Raw genomic sequence first — 21293 nt, forward strand, 5'->3', positions numbered from 1 at the left:
GCTTGAAACAGTCCGCAATCTGGTGCTAAAAAGATGGAAAACCCACATGCTGTATAGATGCAGATTGGCCACCACGGCATCAATCACGGATATGTAAAGATGTTGCTAACTCGACAGTAGCCACTCAGACTGTTGAAATCCTTCTAATGTGTATAAGGTGCTTTGATAGCTTAAGGGGAAATCTGGCTATAACTATGATGAAAGAATGGGCCACCTCTCATAACTTTACTAATTGTTGGATTTTTCAGCAATTACCTACATCGTCTCAATCACCTATGGTAGTTCCAGTACCGATGTCTGCAGCAGACATTAAGCTGTTCGATATTAACCTATTTGACACCTCCTCAGTATGTTATGTCTCAGGGCTGATTCATTATGATCTACTCGATAGTGAGGTAGATATAATCTCATTTGCCTTGTCAATAAAGTTCAATAAAGTTTACAGGCTGTGTGAGTTGAGCTACGAAGTATTATGGAAGGTATCTAAATTTGAAACAAGGAATGCATTGCTTCAGTATTGTGTAGAGTTTCTGGCTGTGCCTGCTGTGATGTTTTGTGCTTCTCATAACATCAATAAATGGGCAGACAACGACTGGAGTGAACGATGATTTTAGTGAAGTCTCACAGGATATGTTTACACATGGGAGGTGGCTTCCTGACTGCACACAAGTGCCTGACTACCTAGTTGGCTACCATATCCTCCTATCAGCAGGGGGCGTACTTAGACTATGGCAAGTCACAAAGACTATAGCTTGTAATGATCTGCTTGTGGACATTACATCACGCTTTTCTTTTTCTTTTTTTTAACAACAAGTTTTAATTTCCGAAGTGCTATTGAAGTACTTTCCTTGTAAGCATTCTCAGATACACATAATAAAAAATAAAAACCCATAATGGCCTTAACTTTGACTGTTATTCCTTATTTGCAATAAACAAATTTACTGTAGCTGTCCCTGAAACAACTGAAAAGTCAATTTCTATAGTGCAACCAAAACAGTCCTTTACTTTATGCTTTAAGCTTGCTTGTATAGAACAGTCCATGGAACAATACTCTGTTTGTAAACAGTCTTGAATGACAACAACATTGTCAGTCCATGAGATAGAGTAATCTCTCAGTCCATAACAGTCCATATTGGTTTGTGAGCCTACTCATATTCATGGAGATAGGGAGGAGGACGTCTGCTGCACTGAACAGAATATCTTGGAGGTGGTGTGTTGACAACAGTCTCATTGCTATCGTCATCTGGCTCTGGTGGAATGCTCAGGAGATCAGTAGCGATTTTCTTGAAAAAGGATGAGTTCCTCGTGATGGACTGTCCATCCTTTGTTGCTGTGACCTTTGAGTCTTTGATCTTTGACACAGTGTATGGCTCACTGTTGTAGGGTGTGGTGAGCTTGTTGTGCTTAGGCTGGCGGTGGAGCATGGTGTCTCCTGGGGTGAGAGTACTTGGCGTTCTGTGACAACGTGTGTCAGCATAAGCTTTCATCTTAGCTTTAGCTTCTCGATCTTTTGCTCGGATTCCGTGATCTGAGCTGTTGGAAGTGGCATGGTTGACTGTGGGAATCTTTGTGTAGATCATCCGTTGGAACAGAAGCTCTGCTGGTGAAGCACCTGTGGTGCTGTGTGATGTAGAATGATACTTTCGAAGGAAGATGTTGAGATGCTGCTTCCATGGTATGCCTTGTGTTCCTGCAATACGGATGGTCTTGCTTAGTGTGCGCATAAAACGCTCTGCAGTGGCGTTAGGCTGGGGCCACGGGTATGATTTTGCGGTGGTGAAACCCAAGGTAGGTTGCGAACTGGGCAAACTGGTCACCGTTAAACAGGGGGCTCTGTTTTGAGCACTCTGGGGATTCCAAACATGGAGAATACTTTGGATAGACATAGTATTCTCCAACTGGTATGACTGTGTTAGCTGAAGGTGACTTAACAGCCTCAACGACTGGATACTGTGTGTATTCATCCACAATGACAAGTAGATACTCTCCAGTGGGGAGAGGTCCATAGAAGTCTGCAATTGTGCTATGTCAGGGGGCTTCTGGTAACTCAGACATATGCAGTGGCTCTGTGTGACTGGTGTGTTCGCCCGGGATGCTATATAGTTTTTGACTGGAGTTTCTGCTTGCTGGTCCATGTTTGGAAACCAAACTTTTGTCCTAAGGAGTGTTTTTGTCTTAACAATGCCCTGGTATCCCTCTTGGGTGAGCTGTAGGACTCTGTTCTGTAGGGCTTTGGGGATGACGATTCTCGTGTTTCTTAATATGATATCGTTCGTGGGTGCCACTGTTAGTTCACTGCTAATTTGTTTGAACTGCTTCAGAATGGCAGTGTGTTTTGTGTCATGTGTGACCTTGTACCACGTATTGTTTCTGATATGTGCACTGATCTTTTGTTGCCCAAGTGCTGTCACCTGTCTGTGTGGGTATGGGATGAGGGGATGTGTAGTTGGCTGGGTTGTCAGCTCCTTTTCTATACTCCACTTTGTATGGCTGAAGCCTCAGTCCCGATCTCTCGATTCTGGCAGGTGGTTTTGCTCTGGGATTGTTCCAGATGATCTCAAGGGCCTTGTGATCAGTCACTAGTGTGAATAGATGTCCATAGATGTTAAAGTGGAAATGCTCGCTGCTCCAGACGACAGTCAGTGCTTCTCACTCTGTCTGTGAGTAGCGCTTTTCCACATCGCTGAGAGCACGGCTTGCATATGCTATGGTGCGGCTCTCACCTTTCTCCTTTTGATAAAGGATGGCACTGAGCCATACAGGGGTGGTTTCAATGATCAGCTCTGTTTCTTTGTTTGGATCAAAGTATGACATGGTGGTTTCACTGGTGAGACTGTCTTTGATGGCATTTAGTGCTGCTTCTTGTTCTGGACCCCACTCTCATGGCTTATCTTTCCTTGTGAGCTTGCACAGTGGTACAGAGATGGAGGCAAAGTCTTTGATGACTCGAGAACAGTAATTAGCCATCCCGAGTAGACTCCTGACTTCACCCTGATCCTTTGGGTTGCTGGCCTGCTGTACAGCTGCTACCTTTTTGGAGTCTGCTGAGATGCCATCAGCAGAAAAGATGAATCCAAAGAATTCGAGCCTGGACTTGTTGAATTCACATTTCTTTCGGCTGAGTGTGAGGCCACTCTCTTTGAGCCTCTGAAACACTGCTCTGAAGTTGCTGTCATGCTCAGACTGGGAGGTACCGTAGATGATGACGTCACCACTCAGATTTTTCACTCCTTTGAGGCCTTGGGAGAGTCTGGCAGATTGTGTTCTGAAACACCTCTGCAGCTGATGAGATGCTGAAGTTCAGGCGTTTCTATCGCCTCAAACCAAGGTGGGTGGTGAACGTGGTTATATACCTGCTGTCAGGGTGGAGCTCTAGCTGGTGGTACGCTGCTGTCAAATCCAGCTTAGAAAACACAGTGGCTCCATTCATTTCATGAATAACATCATCCATGGTGGATGTGATGTGACGTTCATGTTTGATAGCAGTGTTTGCTTGACACATGTCCACGCAGATTCTCACTTTGTCTGGGTCTTTAGGTTTCGGGGGTGTGACGATGGAAGAGACTCATGGCATGGGATCTGACACTGTCTCAATTATGTCATCTGCTTCTAGCTTTTGCAGTTCATCTTTCACTTTCTGCCTTATGTGGAATGGCACATGCCTGTGCGGTTGGCATGTGGTTTGGACATTGGGGTTGATATGGAGCTTAACCTGGAAGTCTTCCAGCTTGCCGATTCCATCAAACAAAAAGGAGAGCGACGTTGCTTTCCTCGTTTTTTTTCTCAATGGAATTTTCCTTCGTTGCACAGGTTCGATCCTCGTCGACAATGCGATGTTTTTTTCTTCTTATAACATCAATAAATGGACAGACAATGACTGGAGTGAACGATGATTTTAGTGAAGTCTCCATCCATTATCCAGACCGCTAATCCTGCTCTCAGGGTCGCGGGATGCTGGAGCCTTTCCCAGCAGTCATTGGGCGGCAGGCGGAGAGACACCCTGGACAGGCCGCCAGACCATCACAGATGTATTTACACATGGCAGGTGGCTTCCTGACTGCACATAAGTGCCTGACTACCTAGCTGGCTACCATATCCTCCTATCAGCAGGGGGCATACTTAGACTACAGCAAGTCACAAAGACTATAGCTTGAAATGATCTGCTTTTGGACATGACACCTGCTAACTGCAGTAATGATATGGAATGTAAGCCTATGACTGAATAAGAATACACCTATCGTATTGTAGTTGGGGTGTATTCAGCTCCATGGTAATTGCAAATACAGTTGGCAGTTTTAGGTTTTACTGTGTATAATTGCTCTAGGCCTAGTATATTCTCTAAGTCATTGGCTCGCAACTGTTCATTTACTTATTGTGTGTGCATGCCCTGCCTGATGTTTCTTTGTGTGTACAGGACCCCAGTTATAAAATTACCACAAATACTACTCGTTGTAATAGGACAGTAAAGATAACTTCCAGTAAGCAACCCGTACTGCCTGAAAAAGTCTATCTGATTTGTAGTGATCAGGCATAGCTGTTTCCCGAAGGAAACCCACAGTCAGTGCTATTTTGTATTTCTGGTACCCTTAATCAGACAGGTGTCAGCATGAGAATTATCATCACTCCATCGCAAAGCTAAATGTGTCTTATCAACTGCTCAGTGCACATTTGGCATATTGATACCCCCTGTTATGGCCCCAGTGCCGTGTGTGTATGTAATTCCCTCTCCAGGTAATGCCCCGCCTCCTGTGGAGCTGCTGGTTGAGCCCAGGTGATTCCAATTCCTCATCAGCTGGGTATAAAACTTGGAGAACGACACCCAGCAGTGCCAGTGGGCCAATGTTGGCAACCAGAGTGAGAGAGACGGCCAGTGGGCCAATGTTGGCAACCAACCAGAGAGAGAGAGAGAGAGAGAGAGAGAGAGAGAGAGCTGTTGTGTTAATGGTCAATACTCCTTGAGAAGGGGGGTGAAACCTGTTATTGTTTTTGGTCTGATCTGAGTTTGCTTGTTAGCTAATCCTGGTTAGTTAAGAGCCATCATCTTCAGTTGCCCTTTTTGTTGTGTATATTGGCTTAGGGTTTTTTTGTTAATAAACCTGTTTGCTTTTACACCTGGTTCCGCCTCCCACCTTTCTTATTCCCCCGGGATATGTTTATTTTCGTTGTTACTTCCCCTCCTCCCCTGGACCTTTAATGGAGAACGTAACAATTGCAGGCTCGTACGGGATAATCTTTTTGAATAAGAGGGTTCTGAAGTGGATTCCATGGGGTGTGTGTGTGTGTGTGTGTGTGTGTGTGTGTGTGTGTGTGTGTGTGTGTGTGTGTGTGTGTGTGTGTGTGTGTGTGTGTGTGTGTGTGTGTGTGTGTGTGTGTGTAAGTCGTTGCTGTGTGCAGCTTGTCTCCGGTGGCGGGTGTGGTGAGTATTGTGACTTATTTAGCCTTGGTTTGATGTTTCACACAGCTTCCCTGGTTAGAATAGGGGAGTGTCCAGCTGGGCTGTGATCAGTCTTTCCATCTGACACTCTTTTTATTAGTTTGCCTTTCTTGTTTCAGGAGTAATCCGGGGCAGGGACAAAATTCCCTGGCGGGGGGTAGGCGTTTCGGGGCTCAGGCCGCCAAAGTTCAGCTTTTGAAGCCGCCCTGAGCCCGGCACGCTCCGAGAAGACAAGTAGGTGAAGTTCCAACTAGGAAGAAACCGGGGACGTTTTTGGTTGGTAGGCTAATCATACGTTATTTCTAGCTTGCTGTAATTTTGCCCCCGGTGGATGTGACTTTGAATTGTTGAGTTAATAAAGCAACAGGTTGAGTGGCTGTAGCCGAGGCTGATTTACGTTCAGTCTGTGTATGGTTTTTGTTGTCTTAGCTATGGCGACGTTGGCTTTACATATGTCTACTCCGGGTTCTAAACTGCATGAGCGGTTAACAGTCCGTCTTGCTCACCTCCAGTTGGAAAAGGAGGAAAGGCCGAGGGCATTTCAGCTTCGCAGAGTTGGAATTGAGGAAGTTGGAATTGAGGAAGTTGGAGGCAGAGACGGCTATCAAAATGCGACAGAGTTGCAGTCAGGTTCTGGCTCTGCCGTTGCTAGTGAGTTGCCGACGTCGAGCTCTACCGGTGTGTGTGATGTGAGCAAAGACGTCCCTTTGGTCCCTGTGTTCCCTTTGGTCCCTGTGGTCCCTGTGGTCCCTGTGTTCCCTTTGGTCCCTGTGTTCCCTTTGGTCCCTGTGGTCCCTTTGGTCCCTTTGGTCCCTGTGGTCCCTGTGTTCCCTGTGTTCCCTTTGGTCCCTTTGGTCCCTGTGGTCCCTGTGGTCCCTTTGGTCCCTGTGGTCCCTGTGTTCCCTTTGGTCCCTGTGGTCCCTGTGTTCCCTTTGGTCCCTGTGTTCCCTTTGGTCCCTGTGTTCCCTTTGGTCCCTGTGTTCCCTTTGGTCCCTTTGGTCCCTGTGTTCCCTTTGGTCCTTGTGGTCCCTGTGGTCCCTGTGTTCCCTTTGGTCCCTTTGGTCCCTGTGGTCCCTGTGTTCCCTTTGGTCTCTTTGGTCCCTGTGTTCCCTTTGTTCCCTGTGGTCCCTTTGGTCCCTGTGGTCCCTTTGGTCCCTTTGGTCCCTGTGTTCCCTTTGGTCCCTGTGTTCCCTGTGGTCCCTTTGGTCCCTGTGGTCCCTGTGTTCCCTGTGGTCCCTGTGTTCCGTGAGGCGGAGGTTGAAATGTACTCCAGTGCCTTTGAGTGCATAGCCGCAGCATTACGCTGGCCGCAGGGTGTGTGGCCTTAACGCTCCAGGGTAACTTGACTGGAAAAGCTCTGGAAGCTTGCGCCTCACGTTCTGCCGCACATAGCCTCATGTATGAAAAACTCGGTGCTATTCCGTAGGCATACGAGTTGGTGCCAGAGGCATACCGACAGCGTTTCAGAGGTCTCAGGAAAAGCCATAATCAAATGTACACTGACTTTGCACGGGGAAAAAGCCTTCTCTTCGAGCGGTGGTGTTCGGCATGTAAGGCCAATGATTTGGCTTCCTTAAAAGAGCTGGTGGTGTTGGAGGAATTAAAAAAAAAACTATGCCTGACTCTATTGTCACTTAATTGAATGAACAGTGTCCATCCTGCATTAGGCTGAGGTGTTGGCGGACGAATTTACGCTCGCACACAAAAACAACTTTGTGCAGCACAATATTCCCCCCCCCCACGACTGAGCCCCCCTCATGGGATGCTGACTTGCATGTCACCCAGGCTTCATGTGTCAGTACCTCTCCTCCAAAGCCTAAGGTGGAGAAACGGTGTTTTTTTTTAAAATGTATTTCTGATTTTTTTCCCCAATTTAGTGGCCAATCGATCCCTATTTTAATTCAAACACCCACCCCCGTACTGCATGCCTTCGCCAACTGCATCTCTCCGGCCGGCAGTCTCGAAGGAGCCGCCTCGCGACTCCAGGCCGAACCACTGCTTTTTCTGACACACCCAGAGACGCATTCATGTGACGAACACAAGCCGACTCCGCCACCCTCCCCAAGACAGTGCTGCCAATTATTGCTGCTTCATCGAGTCCGGCCATAGTCGGATCTGACGAGACCGAGGTGCGAACCCCGGTCCCCAGGGGGCAGCTGCAGCGGTGTTTGTTTTGGCCATAAGCCTGGACATTTAGTTGCTGACTGTCAGGCCTGAAAACATAAGCAGCAGAACAGCAGGCAGGGGGCGGTCGTGTCCCAGAGGAGAAAGACAAGGGAGGACCTAAGTGAGCTCCAGGAGAGAGCCCAACCCCAGGTCTCTTCTACCCAGCTTCTTCAGCCTTCAGCAACCCCTGCTGTGCCAACCCCCCCCCCCCCCGGCCCCCCGGCCCCCGCAGATGGCCAATGTGACAAAAAATGTCATTCCAACTCCCACCTTTCTTATTGTCCCCCGGGATACTTTTATTTTCTTTGTGACTGCCCCTCCTCCCCTGGACCTTTAACGGGGAACGCAACACCCTCGTATGGTATAGTATATGCAGCCCAGGACAAAATCAAGTCACTCTCTACTGTTGCAACGTGACGTGAACATCTCTACAGCCACGGTGAGAGGCTTAGATGATGTTGGACACCTAGCAACTGAAAATAGGATGGCGTTGGATCTTCTGTTCGCCTCACAGGGTGGTGTATGTAAGGTGATCTCCACTGAATGCTGTGCATATATTACTAGCAACGATGCTGAACTATCTGAACGGAAACATGAAACTGAACAAGGGGTAAAGGATTTGTGTACTGTTCATGGGTGGGATCCCTTGTAAGGAGGGTTTGGCCCCTTGCCATCTGTGGGTGCGTTATTCATTCGTACACTGACTGTGGGTATTATCCTGTTTTGTTATTGTTTTTGTCATTACTTGTATTATTTGGGTGATCCTAAATATTGTATTAAGACCACACTTAATGCTGTCACGTTCAATATTCTCCTGATCTCTGGGTTCCACCATATAATTGTGACGATGAGGATTTTAGCAAATGTCTAGTCACCTCACTTGATAGCGTAGTTCCCCCAGATCCTTTCCTTTATTTAGAGTAATTCGTTTCTTTTCCTTTCCTTGTGTTAACGCTTACTTTGTTAATCTGTAATCAATCTACGTGTGTGTGTGTGTGTGTGTGTGTGTGTGTGTGTGTGTGTGTGTGTGTGTGTGTGTGTGTGTGTGTGTGTTATGAATATATCTCCCATTTAATTTTTTGTAATTTATTCAATGTTACTGGGGACTATGTTGTGTTATAGATGGATTTTGAGCATTCACACGTTTTTCCCAAATGTAAACACTGGGTTTTTTCTTGTAACACGTTTGATCAAATTAGTGTAGACAACTTCTCAAGTCTTACTCATTTCTAGTCGAGAGTGGGGTGAGATGTGTGGCTCGAGATTGTAACTTCTGTCTGACTGCTGAGTTCATATGGAGTGTGTTGATGTAAATCTGATGCAGAGATGCTCACAAGTCATTTTTTGCAAGTCAAGTCTTTGAGGGTCGAGTCTCAAGTATTTGGTCACAAGCCCAAGTCAAGTCTCTTTGGTTGTAATGAGCGTTCTGTCAACTACAGCATGCCATCCGGTCTGCTTGGAACACTGCATTGCTTTATCTACGGAATCCAAAGCATGTACTGCATTATCATCACTCCTTTATCTATTAGCATACAGTATCGGCATTGCCTGTGATGGCCTGGCGGCCTGTCCAGGGTGTCTCCTCACCTGCCACCCAATGACTGCTGGGATAGGCTCCAGCACATCCATGACCCTGAGAGCAGGATAAGCAGTTTGGTTATTGGATAGATGGATGGATGTCAGCATTGATTAGTTGTTTGGTATATGATCACTTAGCGCCAGCTAGCTTACTCATGATTTCCTCCATCCTTCTATGTGAAAGTGTTGTCTGCGAATTGCAATACTTAAGTCTTTCGGGTCTAAGCACGGGCGGCACGGTGGCGCAGTGATTAGCGCAGTCGCCTCTCAGCAAGAAGGTCCTGGGTTCGAGCCCGGGGTGGTCCAACCTTGGGGGTCGTCCTCTGTGTGGAGTTTGCATGTTCTCCCCGTGTCTGCGTGGGTTTCCCCCGGGGACTCCGGTTTCCTCCCACAGTCCAAAGACATGTAGGTCAGCTGAATCGGCAGTACTAAATTGTCCGTGTGTGTGTGTGTGTGTGTGTGTGTGTGTGTGTGTGTGTGTGTGTGTGTGTGTGCCGGCCCTGTGATGAACTGGCAGCCTGTCCAGGGTGTCTCCCCGCCTGCTGCCCAGTGGCTGCTGGGATAGGCTCCAGCATCCCCACCACCCTGAGAGCAGGATAAGCGGTTCGGATAATGGATGGATGGATGGGTCTAAGCGTGTTGGCAGTTTGCCATTGGGTTTTTCTACCATTGTCCTTGAGTTAACCCATTCTGTTGGTTTGTCCACCTTTGCAGTTATATTCAGTTTTTCCATTCTTTGTAGTTCCTTTTTGAGCCTATCCATGAGCATGACTGGAATGCTTCGTGGGGCGTGTACAACAGTAGGGGTATCTGGTTTGATGTGTATGGGGTATGGCTCTTCAAGGCACCCCAGCCCCTCAAACATATCTTTGTATTCCTCCATTACAGCAGAGCTGCTGCCTGGTGTCTCCACACTCCTCATGAGTTCACTAGATTCATCCATACACAATAATTAAGTCCTAGTATGGGCTCGGCAGTTTCCACGTTTACAATTGCGAAGTCGCAGAAGTATGTCTGTCCTTTGAGAGTGCATGGAAGTTCACATTCTCCTGTCATGGGTATCCTGTTACGGCCATACCTTGATAACGGCCTTTTGGGAGATTTGATATGAAATGGGTATGTTTTCTGTATTTTCTAGCCAGTTTTTAGGCACTTTTAGTCTGTGCTGCACTGTCCATTTTGAATTGCGCTCGGTGCCCGTTAATATCTAGTTTTACATGTCAAGCCACATCCTCTGTTTGATTTGAGAAAGCAAATATAGTCAGCTCTATGCTGCTGTCAGTCAGTCCCTTCTTGAATTTCATTTATGCTTTTGCTCTGACATACCCTTGCACAGTTGTTTTCTTTTTTACAGTTGCTGCATATCTTCCCACATACTAGACATCTTTGTTTGACTGGTCGTCCACAGAATTGGCAGTCAGTCACGTTATCTCTTTCATCTTGCTTGTTTGCACTTGTCTTGCTCTGTTTTACCCCTCTCCTTGCTATGGTGATCCACTCTCTGCCTGTCCTTGGAAGCGCAATTCATTCATCCTGTGTGATAGCATTCACTGCTGCTGTGTTGCTTTCCTCTGCGTTAGTGAAGCTAAGCATCTGTTTCTGAGTCCACTCGGCCACCCTGTCAATACACTTCTCTAGCGTTAACCTTTCTTCCCTCAACAACTTCCGGTGAGTCTCATTATCCCTTATCCCCTCAATGATATGGTCTTCTATAAGTCCACCCACCAAATGCTCATGCTCAAGTTTCTCAACAGCAGCCGCAGATTGGTGAGGAATTGGTCAAACATCTCATCCTATACTGGGAAAATCCTATATTGGGTAAACCTCTAGGCTTACCCAATTTCTCCTCGGGGATGAATAAAGTATTCTGATGATTCTGATCCTGTTTCTGTGTTCTGTTATTGAAAAAGTGTCTGTAGTATGCAGAGTTTTTCCTCGGGTACAGCAGTCCTCAAATTTCCTTTTGAGCGGCTCTATTTTGTCCACTTCACCCTCGTCAAAAGTAAACATGTTTTCCAACTCCTGAGCCTTTTCCCCAGTAAAGTGATCTCTCTAGGACGAGAACCTATAGCACTAGAGCCTATAGGCCTGGCTCATAAGAGAACTCATCACTGGAATAAGGAACACAAATTCATCATGGCTCTGGCTGACACTCTATCTGATGCAATGCAGAACAAGATGGCCACGATTAAACGTTTCCTATTGATGTGTCTCAACCAGCACGATGCTGAATGGGGAAGCAGTCACGCTGCCATATAGCAGCACAACATACATGATGCTGCTCGCGTTGGTATGCTCGGCAAAAGCTTTCCCCTCTGTGGAACATTGTGTGCTGGCACTTAAAAAAACAAAACAAAAACTACAACACCCAGTCATGTCCTGTCATTTGGCTCTGCCTCGTCCAGCCTCTGTTTTTCATTCATAACAAATGCAGCATGCCAGGTATGACACCACACCCATCCATCCATCCATTATCCAACCCGCTTATCCTGCTCGCAGGGTCGCGGGGATGCTGGAGCCTAGCCCAGCAGTAATTGGGCGGCAGGTGGGGAGACACCCTGGACAGGCTGCCAGGCCATCACAGGGCCGACACACACACACACACACACACACACACACACACACACACACACACACACATTCATGCCTAGGGACAATTTAGTGCGGCCGATTCACCTGACCTGCATGTCTCTGGACTGTGGGAGGAAACCGGAGCACCCGGAGGAAACCCACACAGACACGGGGAGAACATGCAAACTCCACACAGAGACGGAGGACGACCCGGGACGACCCCCAAGGTCGGACTACCCCGCGGCTCGAACCCAGAACCTTCTTGCTGTGAGGTGACCACGCTAACGACTGCGCCACCGTGCTGCCATGAGACAACATGACCACTAATAACGAAGCCCAGCCAGCCAGGGATAACTCAAGATGAGCTGGTTTTAAAAAAAAAAAAGATGCATAATCAATCATTTTGTCCTATTTTGGCTTGAGCAAAGATAGTACTGAACAAAGGGAAGTGAAATATAAACTGTGGCAAACCCAAGGCAGATAAGGTTACTCATTTCAGAAGTGATTCCCCAAAGCAGCCGTCTCCAAGAAAAGCATTTACTAAAGCCACACAATATGCAAAAGATTCACACGGATGGCTCGAGGTAAGTCAAGGCATCACAAACCTACTACATGGTGAAAGGACATGGTCCCATAGCTGCAGTGTACCATAATGGTTTAAAAAGACTCAAACCCTCAACAAGAGAGACGCTGTGCCCTCATGAAGACATGTTCCCAAACTGTTATACCAAAAAATGCTGTGAAAATATGGCGGATGACTCAAGGGATCTTTCAGCTGATCATGTGGTACAGACTTCTAGTCTTCAGGGGGCCATGACGGTAACAATAAACAGTAGTATCTCTGAGCCAGTGTTTACAAGAAAAGATCAGAATGTGTCATTATATCACGGTAAATGTGTGGAATGATCGTGATACTGATACGAGGTTATATCGCTCAGCTCTAGCGGCAGGTAAACCAGGGGAAACCCTGACAAACATGCACAATAAAGTACACAACAACCCTCCGTCTCCCCTCTGTCTCACCTCTTCATCGCTCTCCAGCTCCAGGCCCATCTCCTTCAGGTTGTCTTCAAACTCCTCACGGCGGAACCGCTTGTCGTCCTCGTGGTAATTCGCCTGCTGGTCCTGAGCTACGATCTCCGGGTCCTCTCTGGGGTGCAGCGGGGCTTGGCTGCTCCTCATGCTCAGGCTGCGCCGCAGCCGGCGGATGATGCTTCTATCAGTAAAGTGGGATGGCTGGCATCGGACGCTGCCAGGCTTCTGAACGTGGTATGTCAGCACGTAGTCCACCTTACGCCGGCCATCAGCAAAGTACAGGCCTGGTCGAGGACCTCGGACAGAGCCGTCATCGGAGTTGAGAGAATTCAGCTGCTGTAAGTGAGAAAGAAAGAAAGGGAAATAATGGTAGGTAAGCTACAAGGAAGGGCCTGGCCAGCAACGCCAGAATAAAAATGGTGCTTGAGAGAGCTCGCAACTAATGTGACCAAATATCCTGGCAAAGTTCCCATCCTGGCTCTCTCCATCTGGCCTCCTAATCATCCCCCCATGTAACTGGCGCAGTGATTCCTCCCTCTCCACGTCAAGCCGATGTGTGGTATGTTCTGGTGCAAAATGGCTGCCGCGCGTCACCCAGGTGGTGCTACACATTGCTGGTGGTTGAAGTGAGTTTCCCCCTTCAGTGTGAAGCGCTTTGGGTGTCTAGATAAAGTGCTGTATACATGTAATCCATTATTATTACCTCTTCTCATCATCTCATCTCACTGTAACCTACTAAGACTCACTGGCCGAGCGCCAGGGGGTCGGCCCCCTGTAGTCAGGCAGATAGCGATGTCGCCTCGCCTCTTGGTGCAGTACAACTTCGGATCGAATCCCGCAGCGGGCGGAAATGTGCTCGGTTACATCATCTTCAGCCGCTTCTCCGGGGTCGGGTCGCGGTGGCAGCAAGCTAAGTAGGGCACGCCAGACGTCCCTCTCCCCAGCAACGCCCTGCAGCTCCTCCTGGGGGATCCCAAGGTGTTCCCCAGTGTCTCCTCCCAGTTGGACGTGCCCAGTAAACCTCCTATATACTTGGGTTGCCTGGCTACTGTGTGTGTGTGTGTGTGTGTGTGTGTGTGTGTGTGTGTGTGTGTGTGTGTGAGAGAGAGAGAGTGTGTACAGAAGAACTGACATTAGGCTACGTCATCTCCAACTGGCCTCACAACTAATCTTAACTGAGTACTTAGTGCCACAGACATGTTAAGCAAAAAAGAAAAAAAACAAAACACTAAAATGGATACACGGTCCGGATCGCTTAATAGATCTAAAACATCAACTACTGGCAGCACAAAACTGCTGGTCGTTTGCCACAGAGAGTAAAAATGTACAATTGTTAAATCTATGAAAAAAATCTATAAAATGTGCTTTCAGTGAATCTCAGTTACCCCAACATGCTGATGTTGTAAAGCATCACAAGTATTACTTAAGATGAACCCCATTTAGTTTATCCCCCTCTCCTGGATCCGTGACAAGAAAACCAATCCGAGGGCGTCCGGGTAGCGTAGCGGTCTATTCCGTTGCCTACCAACACAGGGATCGCCGGTTCGAATCCCCGTGTTCCCTCCGGCTTGGTCGGCGTCCCTACAGACACAATTGGCCGTGTCTGCGGGTGGGAAGCCGGATGTGGGTATGTGTCCTGGTTGCTGCACTAGCGCCTCCTCTGGTCTGTCGGGGCGCCTCTTCGGGGGGAGGGGGAACTGGGGGGAATAGTGTGATCCTCCCACACGCTACGTGCCCCTGGTGAAATGCCTTACTGTCAGAAGCGGATCAGCAGAGGGGGTGGAGCAGAGACCGGGATGGCTCGGAAGAGTGGGGTAACTGGCCAAGTATAATTGGGGAGAAAAAGGGGGGGGAGAGAAAAAAAGAAAAGAAAACCAATCCGTGACGACAGGAAAACCAACAGAAAGGATGTGCACAAGAAGGACTAACAGGCGGTAGGACCGCACATCTCAGAGAGCTCCCCAGGGTAGCTAAGGCCTACTGGGAGCGCCAGAGCCTGGGACCAGCCAGGGGAACTCAGGTAAAGAATGTGTGATCCTGTATATAGTTGCATTAGACAAACAGAGGACTGATTTTCTCTAAGACCATTTTATTTACTCATTGCTGTAAGAGGGATGTGACGTTTTACACAAATAATGCAAAGAGAAAGTTGCCTTCCCCAGTTTCAAGGGCCCTAAACAATAATGACACGTGAGGGCTTCATGAGCCAGCACATCCCTGCTCATTGTGACTCTGAAGACCAACCACACGGAGGCCACCACGATATCCTTTAATGAGATTGGGGGACATGGAACAAACATTTTTTCTCACAACTGAAGCTACACCATATGCCACAAAGATGACAAGGCCTGTTATGAGTGAGGCTCCCTCCCTGCCGGAGAGGTGACATTCCACATCCCGAGGACCGATCTGCGATGCCGGAAGTCGGCACGCCCCGGTCCCCACCTTTGCCTGCCGCCTGGCCTGCATTGCATCTTACCCCAATGCTCATCCCCGCGTGTGGTGGGTCCACGGGGTGGCTATGAGTGACCCACCAAGTAAAATCCCCGCTGTCTATGAAGGTAGAATCAAGTTATGCTCGGGTGCTGGAAATGTTCAAGATCAGTGACAATCAAAAAAAGAAGCGACAGTGTGGTGGATTAGCAAGGAGGAAGTGAGGGCAGCTATGAAGAGGATGAAGAGTGGAAAGACAGTTGGTCCTGATGACATACCTGTGGAGGCATGGAGGTGTTTAGGAGAGATGGCAGTGGGGTTTTTAACTAGATTGTTTAACACAATCTTGGAGAGTGAGAGGATGCCTGAGGAGTGGAGAAGAAGCATACTGGTACCGATTTTCAAGAACAAGGGCGATGTGCAGAACTGTAGTAACTACAGAGGTATAAAGTTGATCAGCCACAGCATGAAGATTTGGGAAAGAGTAATAGAAGCTAGGTTAAGAGGAGGAGAGGTGACGATCAGCGAGCAGCAGTATGGTTTCAGAATCAGAATCAGAAACATTTATTTGTCATTTCATTCCATGCACCTGCGTAGATGAAATGAAATGAAATATAATTCCCCCAGCAGTGCAACACAAAAACCAAAAACACATGTCCAAACTACAAGAACACATACATACAAACCACAAAAAAACCCCAAAACAAAACAACCCACAAAAACACACACACACACACATATATATATATATATATATATATATATATATATATATATATATATATATATATATGTATGTTATGGGTAATGTGAAAAAACGGTTAATGTGCAAACTACCCGGTTAATGTTCAGATTACCCAACGGGGCGGTGAATGTGCACATTACCCGCCAGAACGGGTTATCTGCACATTAACCGGGTAGTCTGCACACCACCCGTTTCGATGGTTAATGTGGATGGAAGGAAGGTGCAACTCCTCTTGGTAGGATATTTGCATATGTAAATCAGCTGCAGCCTTCAGCCTAATGAGTCATGAAGTGAGGCCATGTGAGGAACCACAAGTTGTGCTAAATGAAAGAACAGACGTTGGCGATATCATTCTGTCTTTAGATCAACGTCCCCCCACTTGTATAACGAGGCTATTAGCATCAAAGAACACACACATGAGCCTCCTCCTCCTCCTCCTCCTCCTCTCTATCTGCTCCCTGATATGAAGGAGTAGCCTACACATTTGACAAGGGTGGACAGAAATATCAGTGTCGGCCATCTCCCATCAGGCTGCTATAGCCTACTCTCACTGGAGACATGCGTCATTCAACCAATTCCAAATGGCGCCCCTCCGTGGACAGACTGGTAAATAACACTTTATGGAAGAGGGGTACTGGCGGGGGAAATACTAAGACTAGATGATATGAAACCAGAACCACATCCGTTTTATAAGCCCAGTATGTAGGAGCAGAAGCAGCGAAAACATATGTCCACATGCACTTCCTGTCTGCCAATCAGGCAAGACACATGAATGAACAGGCCGCACCTTTCACATGCACTTTTACACAACCACCAAAAAAGACAAGAAACGTGCTCGAGCCCCTCCCTCGCCTGGCTAATATAGCCTAGTAGCAGACTACCCAGTTAATGTGGATAATGTGGTTCGTTCCATCCACATTAACTGCCCAAGCGGGTAGTGTGCAGACTACCCGGTTAATGTGCAGATAACCCGTTCTGGCGGGTAATGTGCACATTAACTGCCCCGTTGGGTAATCTGCACATTAACTGGGTAGTTTGCACATTAACCGTTTTTTCACATTACCCGTAACATATGTCTATATAAGAAAAAAAAATTCACTGTGCAAGAGAGATATTGCCAGGATGACTGTTGGAACTGCCGTTGGCATGGGCTTGCAGTTAGCTTAGCCTGTTCCACTTCCGCGACCTGTCAGACCGCCTGAGGAGCTCCAGCAGGGCCATGGTCCCTGGGCCCACTGGACACCGCAGACCAGGCCCCCCCAGCCAATCCAATGCCAGCTCTCCCAGCCAGACACCTTTGACATGACACCAAAAAAACAGTCAATGCTAGGTGAGGCCGCCGCCAGACTACCCTCGGTGTTATCGGAACTGCCGGTCTATATGGGCTAACAGTTAGCTTAACCTGCCCCACTTCCGGGTCCTGTCAGACTGCCCTTGGTGTTTCCTCTTCGTGTGTAGCTCCAGGCAGGGCAGTGGTCCCTCGGTCCATAGGACGCAGCAGACCAAGCTCTCCCAGCCGATCCAGCACCAGCTCTCCCAGTCATCAAATGAAGACACAAACTTGGATGTAGACGTGGACAAAGTCACTGCATGGACGGTACTTGGTAAGGCCGCTGCAATCGTGAATTTTAGCCGCCATCTTCCCATACGGGAAACGGAACAGAAATGCTATGAAAGCGAACTAGAGATGCCATGTTTGCTTTGAGAATGTTGATGGAGAAGTATAGAGAAGGCCAGAAGGAGTTACATTGTGTCTTTGTGGATTTAGAGAAAGCATATGACAGGGTGCCGAGAGACGAGGAGTGGTATTGTATGAGGAAGTCAGCAGTGCAAGAGAAGTATGTAGGAGTGGTTCAGGGTATGTATGAGGGAAGTGTGACAGTGGTGAGGTGTGACATTGGACTGATGGATGGGTTCAAGGTGGAGGTGAAATTACATCAAGGATCGACTCTGAGCCCTTTCTTGTTTGCAATGGTGATGGACAGGTTGACGGATGAGATCAGGCAGGAGTCTCCGTGGACTATGATGTTTGCGGATGACATTGTGATCTGTAGTGAGAGTAGGGTGCAGGTTGAGGAGAGCTTGGAGAGGTAGTGGTATGCACTGGAGAGAAGAGGAATGAAAGTCAGTAGGAGCAAGACAGAACACCTATGCGTGGACAAGAAGAGGACAGCGGAATGGTGAGGATGCAAGGAGTAGAGGTGACAAAGGTGGATGAGTTTAAATACTTGCGGTTAGCTGTTCAAAGTAATGAGGAGTGCAGAAGAGAGGTGAAGAAGAGAGTGCTTCACCTCTCATCTGATCTCATCCGTCAACCTGGCAGGGTGGAGTGGGTGGAGAAGAGTGTCAGGAGTGATTTGTGACAGAAGGGTACCAGCAGGAGTTAAAGGGAAGGTTTACAAGATGGTAGTGAGACCAGCTATGTTATATGGTTTGGAGTCAGTGGCACTGATGAAAAGACAAGAGGCAGAGCTGGAGGTGGCAGAGTTGAAGATGGTTATGATTTTTGTTGAAACTGATGAAGAACAGGATTAGGAACGAGTATATTTGATGAACAGCTCAGGTTGGACGGTTTGGAGACAAAGCAAGAGAGACAGATGGAGATGGTGTGGACATGTGTGGAGGAGAGATGCTGGGTATATTGGGAGAAGGATGCTGAATATGGAGCTGCCAGGGAAGAGGAGAAGAGGAGGCCAAAGAGGAGGTTTATGGATGTAGTGCGGGAGGACATGCAGGTGGCTGGTGAGACAAGGGAAGATGCAGGGGACAGGAAGAGATGGAAACAGATTATCCGCTGTGGCGCCCCCTAACGGGAGCAGGCAAAAGTAGTAGCAGTAGTAGTAGTAGCACATTTATGGATCATGACACACACGTGGATTGTCTTCCTTGATTTACACTTTGCATTTGCAGATCATGCCTCACACATGGCTTCCCCTCTGAGTAACACATTTTAAAGTCCAATAAAATCTTGCAGAATCAGCTTCCTCCCACTACATGTTTGTGTAAAGTTAAGCCTTTAGCAAATCACAGCAATGCATCTCTACAAGTGATGGATAAATCAGTGAAAGTAAGTGATTTGGTTCATTTGATTTGTTCACAAGTTATTGTCCTGTTCATTTGACCGGCTCGCCAGTTAGTTCACAGTCTTTCATTTGAGAAGTTAACAGATAGTGAGGGTCTTGGCGATTTGATTCATTTGCCAATGAGCAAGGTTCTCATTCATTTGAGTTGTTTAGTCGACAAACGAAGATGTTGGTTATTTGAGTCGCCCACACACAAGTGTCTCGTTCATTTGACTCATTTGTGAATGACCGACTGTCTTGTTCACTTGATTCATTTATTGTTCATTTGATTCATTCTGGATTAGAAATAGGTGAATGAAATGAAATGAAGGCGACTGTAAAGATCTCTTGGGGCTGACAGCCCAGTCTATGTCACCTATACTTTTTCATATCTGAACTGTTCTGTCTTGTATCTGAAAAATCTAATAAAATATATATTTTTAAAAAAGATAACACAAGAGCTTAACATACTCAAGCTATTCATTTAAGATATTTTATATTTTTCTCAGAAGGTCAGAGATATTCAACAGTCTGTCCGCTGAACACTTGCTTTTATTAAATCAACTAATGCACTCTTGCACCATTTTAAAGAAAATGCAACTACTATTAACCACAAAAACAGTTATAAAACACAAAGATCAGAGGACTTACTATGGACTCATACTGGCTGTGGGACTTAAGCATTGTCTTTCTGATGTCCAGGTCAGAATCTACATTTCTCTCCTCCCCAGGGACAGGCAGGTAGTCATCATTCCTTTTCATCGTAGCTGACTCCTCCACTTCCTGTTGCTTGCTGCCCGAGCGCTTATGAACCACAGACGACTGATCGGAAAACCGAGAACCTGCAGTGGGCATAAGAAATACAATAGCAATTGTTACACAAACACATCTTGAGGCAATGCTAGAGCTGTGTCAGATGGTGCCTCCGGTAAATGGGATCATGAGCAAGTAAGGGTTGTTTGTCCTTTCCACCTAAATGCAACACTCAAAATGTGCTTGACTTTATATGCCTTGCACATTATGGTTTCTATCAGGCTCTCTGTGGTCTCAGCACAGCATACCTCTCATGTCCATTCAACGTCAAGTCCAGTTTATTTATACAGCACATTTAAAAACAACCCATGCTGACCAAAGTGCTGTACAGACCAGGGTTAGTAGCTAAACACTGACATAGACAACAAGGCAAATAGCTTTTAGGCATGAACAAACAACACATAGACATACTAGGCACGAGCCAGAAATCAGCCACATCAGGATGATTCAAATGGTATAGAATAAAAGTAAGTTGGTTTTTTTGCGCCTTTATCTCCCCAGTTGTAACTGGCCAATCACCCTGCCCCCTGAGCCATCCCGCTCACTGCTCCACCCCCTCTGCTGATCCAGGGAGGGCTGCAGACTACCATATGCTTCCTCCTATACATGTGGAGTCATCAGCCGCTTCTTTTCATCTGACAGTGAGGAGTTTCACCAGGGGGACATAGTGCGTGGGAGGATTACGCTATTCCTCCAGTTACCCCCTGAACAGGCACCCTGACCGACCAGAGGAGGCACTAGTGCAGCAACCAGCACACATAGCCACATTCGGCTTCCCACCTGCAGACACGGGACGCCCGACCAAGCCAGAGGTAACACAGGGATTCGAACTGGTGATCCCCATGTTGGTAGGTAACGGAATAGACCGCTATGCTACCCGGATGCCCCTAAAATTAAATTTTGAGCCGGGACTTAAAAGAGTCAATGGAGGGGGCAGCTCTTATAGGGAGGGGAATGCTGTTCCACAGGGGCTGCAACCACAAAGGCACGGTCACCTCTGAGCTTAATTTTAGATCACGGGACAGCCAAAAGCCTCAAGTCAGTGAACCTGAGGGACCTGGAGGTAGAATAGAGGGTTCAAAGGTCTGAGATGTAGGAGGGGGCAAGCCCATTTAAGGCTTTATAAACAAACAGGAGAACCTTAAAATCAATTCTGAACCACATAGGCAGCCAGTGGAGAGAAGCCAGTATAGGGGTAATATGGTCTCTCTTCCGGGTACCTGTCAGGAGCCTGGCTGCAGTGTTCTGGACCAGTTGCAGGCAGGAAAGGGACACTAACTAATCCCGAAATACATGGCGTTGCATTAGTCCAAGCGGGAGGCTATCAAAGTGTGGATGACTCTCTCAAGAGCTCTAAAAGAGAGAAACTGCTTGATTTTGGTAATAGTATGAAGCTGGAAAAAAAACTGGCTTTCAACTACTGCATTAACTTGCATGTCAAACTTGAAGGCAGAAT

The 21293-nt window shown here is 47.3% G+C and overlaps 1 protein-coding gene across 1 annotated transcript in view; it reads right to left on the reverse strand.

The window, feature by feature from the left end:
• Positions 1-21293, reverse strand: part of ano1a (anoctamin 1, calcium activated chloride channel a) — a 159407-nt gene that overhangs the window by 121708 nt on the left and 16406 nt on the right. The window contains exons 2-3 of the mRNA XM_056279425.1: positions 19696-19866; positions 12773-13140 (exon numbers count right to left, since the gene is read on the reverse strand). Coding sequence (XP_056135400.1) covers positions 12773-13140; positions 19696-19786 — 459 coding nt within the window. The 5' untranslated portion in view covers positions 19787-19866. The remainder of the gene's footprint in view (positions 1-12772; positions 13141-19695; positions 19867-21293) is intronic.

Source organism: Lampris incognitus, chromosome 4 (genome assembly GCF_029633865.1).
Source record: "Lampris incognitus isolate fLamInc1 chromosome 4, fLamInc1.hap2, whole genome shotgun sequence".
In the NCBI taxonomy this organism is placed as follows: domain Eukaryota; kingdom Metazoa; phylum Chordata; class Actinopteri; order Lampriformes; family Lampridae; genus Lampris; species Lampris incognitus.